This window comes from Papio anubis, chromosome 11, assembly GCF_008728515.1.
Source record: "Papio anubis isolate 15944 chromosome 11, Panubis1.0, whole genome shotgun sequence".
NCBI classification, from domain to species: domain Eukaryota; kingdom Metazoa; phylum Chordata; class Mammalia; order Primates; family Cercopithecidae; genus Papio; species Papio anubis.
Window position 1 is genome coordinate 23,636,642 of NC_044986.1, and position 11,995 is coordinate 23,648,636.

The window sequence follows — 11,995 nt, forward strand, 5'->3', positions numbered from 1 at the left end:
ATATTTGAGAGTTGTTTATTTTTTCTTTGTCTTGTTTGTTTTTTATATCAGATAATTCTTTACTCTTTTTGCCTACCCAGCTGCTGCGTAAGTGGCCTAGAAAACAATATTGGACATAAGAGGCAATGAGCTCTCACAAACAGAGAAAATGGTTATTCCTCTGGGACCATGTATTAGCATTTTCAGAAGTAAGCTGCAGACAGGTTAGGCATAAGTGATGTGGGAAATGCACATTAATCAAGGTTCGATTGCTTATTTCTCAAACAGCTTAGTGACAATATAGTTGGAATTTTCTATTTCCACCAAAGGCTCTCACACTAAATATCTTGAACGAGACTTTATGGGCATCTCTCCGGTAGATTTATTGCATTATCCACAAGAACATCTGCCTCCTTAAACGCTGGGCAGAGGGAACTTAGCTAGTGAAACAGGTGTGTCTGCTTGTTAAGAATCACGGCATATAAGTCCATTCTCACGCTGCTATAACGACATACCCGAGACTGGGTAATTTATAAAGGAAAGAAGTTTAATTGACTCATAGTTCCACATGGCTAGGGAGGCCTCAGGAAACTTACAGTTATGGTGGAAGGGGAGGCAAACCTTCACTAGGTGGCAGGAGAGAGAAGAATGAGAACCAAGAGAAGGGGAAAGCTACTTATAAGACTATCCGATCTTGTGAGAACTTACTATCATGAGAATAGCATGGGGGAAGCTGTCCCCATGATTCAATTACCTCCTACTGGGTCCCTCCCATGACACATGGGGATAATGGGAACTACAAGATGAGATTTGGGTGGGGACAGAGTCAAACCATATCACATGGCAAAGACAAAGAATAAAATGTCAGGTGCTACTACAAATAAAAACATAGTTCTTCCAGGGCATTTTTTTTTTCTATTCCATATTTCCAAATCCTCTGTCTTTCATCAAAGTGAGGGGCACAGTCAGGGTTTAGTTAGAGATAAACAGAGGCATTTGCAAAAGCTTTTGAGGATGCTGTGATCCAACAACGGCTGTTCTCATAGAGGGAAATGTGACTCTTCTAAGGTTCCTGTCTGGAAAGCAGGATGGTTCAGGGGACACACTGTTGCCTCAGGTACTGGAAACCTTACCTTCCTCTAATTCTACCAGTGACTCAAGAGGGACCCTGGGAGGCCGGGTGCGGTGGCTCATGCCTGTAATCCCGGCACTTTGGGAGGCTGAGGTGGGCAGATCACGAGGTCAGGAGATCAAGACCATCCTGGCCAACACGGTGAAACCCTGACTGTACTAAAAATACAAAAAAACCCCAAAATTAACTGGGCATGGGGACAGGCGCCTGTTGTCCCAGCTACTTGGGAGGCTGAGGCGGGAGAATGGCTTGAACCCGGGAGGCGGAGTTTGCAGTGAGCCGAGATTGCGCCACTGCACCGCAGCCTGAGCGACAGAGCGAGACTCCATCTCAAAAAAGAAAAAAAAAAAAAAAGAGGGACCCTGGGCAAGTCACCTCACAATTTGGGACCTTATGGTTCTCATTATAAAATAAACTTGGGTCTGTTTATTTTCAAAGCCTTGATATTCCAACCTGTTTGTGTAACGTAGAGCTTAATCTTTTCTCAAGCTGGACACAAATAAGCCTCCCATGATGTAAGATAACTTTGTTGCAAAGTAATCAAGTAGGAGCCCTTGAAAATGAGGAGGCCCAAGTTTATTTTATAATGAGAACCATGAGGTCCCTTGTTACTATATATTTATGATATATATTATATCATTAAATCCTATTCACCTCTATTTCCTGTAATGTACCTTCAAGTATCCATGATACTGAATAAACCATATTCTGCCTATATCATCTTTCAAGACCTCAATAATCAGTGCTAGCCTGAGGCTTACTTAGCAGACTGTATATGTATTTGTGTGTGAACATGTATATAGCTATTCTATAATATGCCTAGATGTTTGAGACTAGCTGCACCATTCATGAACACTGATGAACAGGGCATCTCCCCTGTCAGGTTTCTCCCTTCGTGGTCTCTGTTAAATTCTGTTTCTCCCTTTCCAATATTCATTATGTCCCTCCCAGTCAGTATGATTTGGTACCTTGGTTCCTTAAAGGCAGACTGTAACATAAAATACTTTGTAGTTTTAATTTTACTTTAAAAATAAAATCCACTCCCAACCTATCACACAGATATAATTAATTATAGCTATTCTGGAATATTATTTCCAAACTTTTTATGTATGTTTATGTGTCCACATATGCACTAATTTTGGTAGAAGAGGAAATATTTTTTTTCTGTTGTTTCTGTATTATTTCCCATCCCCTGTTATAACACCACTACATTTCTTTTAAAAGAAAACAACCTACATATCCCCAAAGGACATAGGTAAATAATGGCACATGTCTGCCATGGAGTACCAAGCCACTATTAAAATTATTTATAGGAGTATTTAAAGGTACAGGAAAAATTTCTCAATATGTCACTTAGTAAAAAAATTTACCTGAAATTATATGACCAGAATAAGCTTCTTCTTTTTTTGTTAAAAAGGCATTTATCTAAAAGTGTATTTATTATAATATATCATGACACAATAAAGAACCAAAAAGATACGTAAGCAGTCAGACAGAGAAGCAGATCTGGCCAGCCATTTAGGAAGAGAAACACTAGCGATTAGCACCACAGAAAACAACACAGATGAGTGTTTTGGAGGATTTTGACCACATGAGAACGGAGGATTTTGACCACATAAGAAAGGGTCAAAATCTCAAATGTGACTAGAATGTTAAATACGATGAGGACAGGGATCTATCCATTGGTTTTGGCAACAAGGGAATGAGTCAAGTCATACTCTTCTATTAATTTATTTAAATTATTTAAATTATCTTCACCCTTTGTTTAAAAATTATGACAGTCAGCCATTTTCTGGGAATAAGGGAATTTTTTTTTTCTCTTGAGCAGGAAGAGTTTTCATGACACAGAACCCCAAATTCCTGAGACATGGTTTCAAATAAGTACAACATATTTATCAATTAACTCTACAATAAAGGAATCTGGCAGGCACCATGTTAAATGATAAAGTTAATATCTCCCGTTATGGGGCTCATTGATATCATGTGCCTTCTCATGTGGTGCACTCAGAAAGCAAGACATCACTGCAGTGAGATTCCTGGAAAAAATGCAAAAAGCATGACACAACAATATAAAACCTAAAACAAGGACCATCTGTAAAGTAACTGGCTTGTATTTTTTAAAAGTGTTAGGGTCATGAAACATAAGGAAAGACTGAGGACTTATCAATATACTGAAAGAGACTGAAGAGACATGAGATCTAAATGCAATACATGATCCTAGTTTGTATAGCAGGCCTCTAAAATATATTAAAGCTTAATTACTTATAAATCTTGGAATAGGCGCAAATAGTTACTTTCTGATATAAAGAGAAAATATACAAAATGCCTACTACTTTCCATTTTGAAATGTTGCCCACTCTAACCCTGTAGACAGACCTAACAGATCCCCACCACTGCTATACTGAGTAGCATTGGTTTATCCCCTATAAACATGATTTGGGAAAAGTGGTCTGCCTGGAAAAGCTTTGATTATTATATAATCATACGAGTTAGAATTTTGAGAATACCTTTTCCCCTTTATTTGTACATTGGAGAGAGAAATTGCTTTTAAGAATGAATTATTAAGTCCATGGAAAGAAATATAATATGAATGTAATGACAACCCTTTACTTGGTTAATAGAAACTAGGCACTTGGCTAAGTGCTTTGCCCACATTATTGAGTTTAGCTCTCAAAATTCTTTTTTTTTTTTTTTTTTTTTTGAGACGGAGTCTCGCTCTGTCACCCAGGCTGGAGTGCAGTGGCTGGATCTCAGCTCACTGCAAGCTCCGCCTCCCGGGTTCACGCCATTCTCCTGCCTCAGTCTCCGGAGTAGCTGGGACTACAGGCGCCCGCCACCTCGCCCGGCTAGTTTTTTGTATTTTTTAGTAGAGACGGGGTTTCACCGTGTTAGCCAGGGTGGTCTCGATCTCCTGACCTCGTGATCCGCCCGTCTCGGCCTCCCAAAGTGCTGGGATTACAGGCTTGAGCCACCGCGCCCGGCCTCAAAATTCTATTAGTTAGTTTTTATGTCCTCACATTTACATGTGAAGATTATAAAGCACAGAGTGGTTGAACGATTTACTCAAAATAGTAAAACTGCTAAGTTGACAGAGCTTGGACTCCCAGTCCTTTATGTCAAAGGTAAATCAAGGGAAAACTGTGAAGCAAATGCCATGACTCCCTGAGGATCAATATAGTTGAGTCTCTCTTAACTTCTAATGTGTGCAAGCCATAAAATCAAAGTTCTGATGGTAGCCCAAAGAATGGGCAAGCCAACCCTAATCTTTTCCTTCTATTAATATTGTTGAACTCCACTCACCCTTGACTTTTCCATCTCTGTTTAAGTAGTTTATGGAGATATTTCAGACTATATTCTAACCTCAAGAAAGATTTGAATGGCTCAGTTGGTGCTGGGTAGTAAGAAATATAATATGAACAAAATATAAGATTCTGAACATAGAAAGAAGCAGCTTGCCACTGCAGATGCCACGAGACAACTAAAAAACTCCAAAGACAAAAGACATAAACTCTTGGGAGCTCTATGGCCCTGCCCATCACCTGAGAAACCCGAGTACTCATCCTGGCCAATGTAGGGCAAGACTGCATCTCCCTTCTACTTCTGCCCCTGATGCTCTCTTGAAAGCATCATCTCCTGGCTGGAGGCCAACCAATTCAAACCATTACAGCAACTCATAACAGAAAAACCCTGCTCCAAAGAAGGAGAAAACAATAGGCAATTCCACCACCTGCAACATCCTGGCTAACCAGAGGTCCTGACTCTGTCCACATGACAAGTTCACTGTTAGCATAACTGGCATTCAAGACTACCAGCACACTAAACAAAGCTACAATCAAGAACTCCCACAGAGTCCACTCCACTCCCCTGCCACCTCCACTAGGGGAGGTACTGATATCCATGGCTGGGATACCTGAAGACGGATCATATCAGAACTCTTTGCAGACATTCCTCAGCACCAGCCTGGAGCCTGGCAGCCCTATTAGTTGGCTAGACCCAGAAGGGCAATAATAATCACTGTAGTCTGGCTCTCAGGAAACCCCATCTCTAGGGGAAAGGGGAGAGCTCCACATCAAGGGATTATCCCATGGGACAAAAGAATCTGAATAGCAGCTCTTGAGTTCCAGATCTTTCCAGTGAAACAGTTTGCCCAAATAAGAAGTGACCAGAAAAGTAATTCTGGTAATATGACAAAACAGGGCTCTATAGCACCCCCTCAAAAGGTCATACTAGGTCCCCAGCAATGGATCCAAGCCAAGAAGAAATCTCTGAATTACCGGATAAAGAATTCAGAAGGTTGGTTATTAAGCTACTCAAGGAAGCACCAGAGAAAGATGAAACCCAATGTAAAGAAATTTTTAAAAATATGGTATATGGATGAAAAAGTCTCCAGAGAAATAGATATCATAAAGAAAAGACAATCACAACTTCTGGAAATGAAAGACACACTTAGAGAAATACAAAATACACTGGAAATTTTCAGCAATAGAATTGAGCAAGTAGAAGAAAGAACTTCAGAGCGTGAAGACAAGGCTTTTGAATTAACCCAATCTAAGAAAGACAAAGAAAAAAGAATAAAACAATGAACAAAGCCTCCAAGAAATTTAGGATTATGTTAAATGACCAAAGGGGTTCCTGAGGAAGAAGATCAATCTAAAAGTTAGGAAAACTTACTTGAGGGAATAATTGAGGTAAATTTCTCTGGCTTTGCTAGAGGTCTAGACATTGAAATACAAGAAGCTCAAGGACACCCAGGAAATTCTTTGCAAAAAGATAATCACCTAGGCACACAGTCATGAGGTTATCTAAAGTCAAGAGGAAGGATAGAATATTAAGAGCTGTGAGGCAAAAGCATCAGGTAACCTATAAAGGAAAATCTATTAGATGAACAGCAGATTTCTCAGCAGAAACCCCGCAAGCCAGAAGGGATTGGGGTCCTATCTTTAGCCTCCTTAAACAACATAATTATCAGCCAAAAATTTTGTATCCAGTGAAACTAAGCTTCATAAATGAAAAAGAGACAAAGTCTTTTTCAGACAAGCAAATGCCTAGATAATTCACCACTACCAAGCCAGCACTGTGATAAATGCTAAAAGGAGTTCTAAATCCTGAAACAGAACCCTGAAATACACCAAAATAGAACCTCCTTAAAACATAAATCTCATAGGACCTATAAAACAATAGCATAATGGAAAAAAAACCCCACAATGTATTCAGGCAACAACCAGCGTGATGAATAGAACACATGTCAGTACTAATGAATGTAAATGGCATAAATGCTTCATTGAAAAGATACAGAATGGCAGAATGGATAAAAATCCACCAGCCAAGTATCTGGAGCCTTCAAGAGTCTCACCTAACACATAAGGACTCACATAAACTTAAGGTTAAGGAGTGGAAAGAGATATTCCATGCAAATGGAAACCAAAAGCAAGCAGGAGTAGCTATTCTTATATCAGACAAAACAGACTTTAAAGCAACAGCAGTCAACAAAGACAAAGAAGGACCTTACACAACGATAAAAGGATTAGCCCAACAGGAAAATATCACAATCCTGAATATATATGCACCTAATACTGGAGGTCCCAAATTTATAAAACAATTACTACTAGACCTAAGAGATAGACAACAAAATAAGAATAGTGGGGGACTGCCTGGCCAACATAGTGAAACCCCGTTTGTATAAAAATACAAAAATTAGCTGGGCATGATGGCAGGTGCCTGTGATCCCAGCTACTTGGGAGGCTGAGGCAGGTTCAATCGCTTGAACCCAGGAGGCAGAGGTTGCAGTGAGCAGAGATCGCATCATTGCACTCCAGCCTGGGTGACTGAGTGAGAATCCGTCTCAAAAAAAAAAAGAAAAAAAAAGTGGGGGACTTCAGTACTCCACTGGCAGCACTTAGACAGGTCATCAAAACAAAAACTCAACAAAGAAACAATGGACTTAAACTATACCCTAGAACAAATGAACTTAATAAATATTTACAGGACATTCTACTCAACAACTGCAGAATATACATTCTATTCATCATAACATGGACCATTCTTCAAGACAGACCATATGATAGGCCACAGAACAAGTCTCAACAAATTTAAGAAAATCAAAATTATGTCAAGTACTCTCTCAGACCACAGTGGAATGCAATTGGAACTCAATTCCAGAAGGAACCCTCAAAACCATACAAATACATGGAAATTAAATAACCTTATCCTGAATGATCACTGGGTCAATAATAAAATCAAAATGGAAATTTAAAAAGTATTTGAACTGAATGATAATAGTGACACAACCTATCAGAACCTCTGGGATACAGCAAAGTTGTGCTAAGAGGGAAGTTCATAGCATTAAATGCCTACATCAAAAAGTCTGAAAGAGCCCAAATAGATAATCTAAGGTCACACCTCAAAGAACTGGAGAAACAAGGACAAACCAAACTCAAACCCAGCAGAAGAAAAGAAATAAGAAAGGTCAGAGCAGAACTAAATGAAATTGAAAAAAATACAAAAGATAAATGAAAAAAAGCCTACTTCTTTGAAAAGGTAAACAAAATTGATAGACGATTAGTGAGATTAACCAAGAAAAGGAGAAGATCCAAATAAGCTCAATTAGAAACAAAATGGTACATATTACAACAAATACCACAGAAATACAAAAGATCATTCAAGGTTACTATGAACACCTTTATGAACACAAACTAGAAAACCTAGAGAAGATGGATAAATTCCTGGAAATATACAACCCTCCTAGATTAAACCAGGAAGGAATAGAAACTATGAACAGATGAATAACAAGTAACAAGATTGAAACAGTAATAAAAAAATTGCCAACAAAAAAAAGTCCAGGATCAGATGGATTCACAACTGAATTCTATTAGACATTCAAAGAAGACTTGGTACCAATCCGACTGAAATTATTCCAAAAGATAGAGAGAGAATCTTCCCTAAATCATTCTATGAAACCAGTATCACCCTAATACCTATACAGGAAAGAACATCACACAAAAAAAGAAAACTAGAGACCAATATCCTTGATGAACACAGAGGCAAAAATTCTCCACAAAATATACCACTGCTATACAGCAACGATGACAAACTGAGAATCAAATCAACAGCTGCAAAAAAACAAAAGCAAAAAGAAACAAACAAACATACTTAGGATTATACCTAACCAAAGCAGTGAAAGACTTCTACAAGAAAAACTGCAAAACACTACTGAAAGAAATCATAGAGGACACAAACAAATGGAAACACATCCCATGCTCATGCGTGGGTAGAATCAATATTGTGAAAATGACCATACTGCCAAAAGCATTCTATAAATTAAATGCAATTTCTGTCAAAATATATCATCATTCTTCACAGAACTAGAAAAAACGATCCTAAAATTCATATGGAACGAAAAAGGGCCTGCATAGACAAAGCAAGACTAAGCAAAAAGAACAAACCTGGAGGCATCACATTACCCAATTTCAAACTATACTACAAGGCTGTAGTCACCAAAACAGCATAGTACTGGTATAAAAACAGGCATGTAGACCAATGGAACAGAATAAATAACCCAGAAATAAAGCCAAATACTTACAGCCAACTGATCTTTGATAAAGCAAGCAAAAACATAAAGTGGGGAAAGGACATCTTATTCAACAACTGGTGCTGGGATAATTGGTGAGCCACGTGTAGAAGAATGAAACTGGATCCTCATCTCTCACCTTATACAGAAATCAACTCAAGATGGATCAAAGACTTAAATCTAAGACCTGAAACCATAAAAATTCTAGAAGATAACATCCGAGAAACTCTTCTAGACCTTGGCTTAGGCAAAGAGTTCATGACCAATAACCCAAAAGCAAACCCAACAAAAACAAAGATAAATAGATGAGACTTAATTAAACGAAAAAGCTTCTGCACAGCAAAAGGAATAATCAGCAGAGTAAACAAACAACCTACACGGTGGGAGAAAATATTAGCAAACTATGCATCCAAGAAAGATCCAGAATCTACGAGGAAATAAAACAAATCAGCAGAAAAAAAACAACAACAAATAATAGATAATCTCACCAAAAAGTGTGGGCTTAGGACATGAATAGACAATTCTCAAAAGAAGATATACAAATGGCCAACAGACATACAAAAAAAATCCTCAACATCACTAATTATCAGGGAAGTGCAAATCAAAACCACAATCCAGTATCACCTTACTTCTGCAAGAATGGCCGTAATTAAAAAATAAAAAAATAATAGATGTGGCATGGATGTGGTGAAAAGGGAACACTTTTACACTACTGGTGGGAGTGTAAACTAGTACAACCACTGTGGAAAAAGGTATGAAGATTCCTTAAAGAACTAAGAGTAGAACTACCATTTGATCCAGCAGTCCCACATGTGGTTATCTACCCAGAGGAAAAGAAGTCATTATTTGAAAAAAACAATGGCATAGCATGTTTATAGCAGCACAATTTGCACTTGCCAAAACGTAGAACCCATCAACCATTGAGTGGATAATGTGATATACATATATGTGTGTGTATATGTATGTGTGTGTGTATATATATACCATGGAATACTACTCAGCCATAAAAGGAACAAAATAATGGCATTCATAGCAATAGAGTTGGAGACCGTATTGTAAGTGAACTAACTCAGGAATGGAAAACCAAACATCATATGTTCTCACTTGTAAGTGGGAGCTAAGATATGAGGATGCAAAGGCATGAGAATGATATAATGGACTCTGGGGACCTGGGGGGAAGTATAGGAGGGGAGTGAGGGATGAAAGACTACACATTGGGCGCTGTGTAGTCGGCACTGCTCAGGTGATGGGTGCATCAAAATCTCAGAAATCAACACTAAAGAACATATCCATGTAATTAAACATAAACTGTTTACTAATATTTCAAAATATTTTGAAATAGTAATAATGATAATTATTCAAAAACTATTGTCATAATAATAAAAACAAAAAAATACTGACAATACTAAGTGCTCACAATAATGCAAAGTGATTGGAACTCCTGTACATTGCCGATGGGAATGCAAAATTGCACATCCACTCTAGGATCCTCCCACTTCAGCCTCCCGAGTGGCTAGGACTACAGGTGCATGCCACCATGCTTGGCTAATTTTTTAACTTTTTTTTGTGGAGATAGGGTCCTTGTTGCCCAGGCTGGTCTCAAACTCCTGACCTCAAGTTGTCCTCCTGCTTCAGCGTCCCCAAGTGCTGGGATTACAGGTCTGAGCCACTGTGCCCAGCCCCACTTGGCAGTTTCTTCTACAGCTTAACACACACTTAGCATATAACCCAACAATGCTAAGTGAACTGAAAACGTGTTCACACAAAAACCTATGCATGAATGTTTATAGCAGCTTTATTCATAACCACTAATAACAGAAAACAACCCAAATGTCCTTCAGTGGGTGAATGGGTAAATAAACTGTGGTATATAGTGCCTCACTAGTGGCGGGCATGATAACAAACACCGGAGGGTCGCACGCGGGTTCCAGTTGTGATTGCTGGGGGTTTTCTGTAGTGTCAGGAGGTTCTCCGATATTGGGGCCGGGTCACTGCCTCATCCGCTGGAGCGATGGCGTTTCTCCGGAGCATGTGGGGCGTGCTGAATGCGCTGGGAAGGTCCGGAGTGGAGCTGTGCAGCGGCTGTGGGAGTCGACTGCGCTCCCCCTTCAGTTTTGTGTATTTACCGAAGTGGTTTTCATCTGTCTTGGCAAGTTGTCCAAAGAAACCTGTAAGTTCTTACCTTCGATTTTCTAAAGAACAACTACCCATATTTAGAGCTCAGAACCCAGATGCAAAAACTACAGAACTAGTTAGAAGAATTGCCAAGCATTGGAGGGAACTTCCTGATTCAGAGAAAAAAGTATATCGAGAGGCTTATAAGGCGGACTGGGAGGTATACAAAGAAGAGATAAGCAGATTTAAAGAACAGCTAACTCCAAGTGAGATTACATCTTTGGAAAAAGAAATCCTGGACAAGCGTTTAAAAAGGAAAGCTGTGACAAAAAGAAAAGAGTTAATACAGCTTGGAAAACCAAAAAGACCTCGTTCAGCTTATAACATTTATGTAGCTGAAAGATTCCAAGAAGCTAAGGGTGATTCACCGCAGGAAAAGCTGAAGACTGTAAAGGAAAACTGGAAAAATCTGTCTGATTCTGAAAAGGAAATATATATTCAGCTTGCTAAAGAGGACGAAATTCGTTATCATAATGAAATGAAGTCTTGGGAAGAACACATGATTGAAATTGGACGAAAGGATCTTCTACGTCGCACAATAAAGCAACGACAAAAATATGGTGCTGAGGAGTATTACAAGTAGAAGATTGAGATGTGTTCACAATGGATAGGCACAGGAAACCAGTTAGGTCTCAATGCCTGAAGCTATTGTAAAATTAGAAAGGATAAAGTTGGTAAACCTTTTATATTCAGTGTCTTTTTCTTCAGCTCATGGACTTCTGCCAGTGTAATACTTGCTTTGGAAAACCCAGGTAAAGGTTCATGCAAAATTTGTTTTGTGTTTAGGAACTACTGAGAATCAGAGTAATCCATGCAAATGTGAATCATTTTACCTTTGACAAAGGTAAATCAGACTATAAAGTTTTTTTTTTATACAGGATGATGACTATGGAAAGAGTATTCTTGTTTCCTTATATTATGGAGGCAAGAGTTTCCTTTTCAAAATTGTTACAAATTGTAGAAAACACAACGTTCTGTGATATAATTGTGCATTTTTCAAAAAGCAGGCAAAACTCATCTTGGTAAATTACAGTTCCTAGGTATAATTCATATTATATTCAGAGTTGATGGTTGTACACCTAAGTGATTGCTGGTTTCAGTCGCAACTGTGTATAAAAGGGACTGAGAAATTTATAAACCTT

At 38.7% G+C, this 11,995-nt stretch overlaps 1 protein-coding gene across 1 annotated transcript; it reads left to right on the plus strand.

Moving 5' to 3' along the window:
• Positions 1-10,529: 10,529 nt before the first annotated feature.
• On the plus strand, positions 10,530-11,539 carry LOC116268550 (transcription factor A, mitochondrial). Its single transcript, XM_031652094.1, has one exon. It carries the CDS (start codon positions 10,690-10,692, stop codon positions 11,434-11,436), a length of 747 nt encoding a protein of 248 aa, XP_031507954.1. The 5' UTR covers positions 10,530-10,689; the 3' UTR covers positions 11,437-11,539.
• Positions 11,540-11,995: the final 456 nt, after the last annotated feature.

Coding starts and splice junctions, on each gene's coding strand:
- LOC116268550 (XM_031652094.1), top strand. CDS start 10,690: ATGGCGTTTCTCCGGAGCATGTGGGGCGTGCTGAATGCGCTGGGAAGG.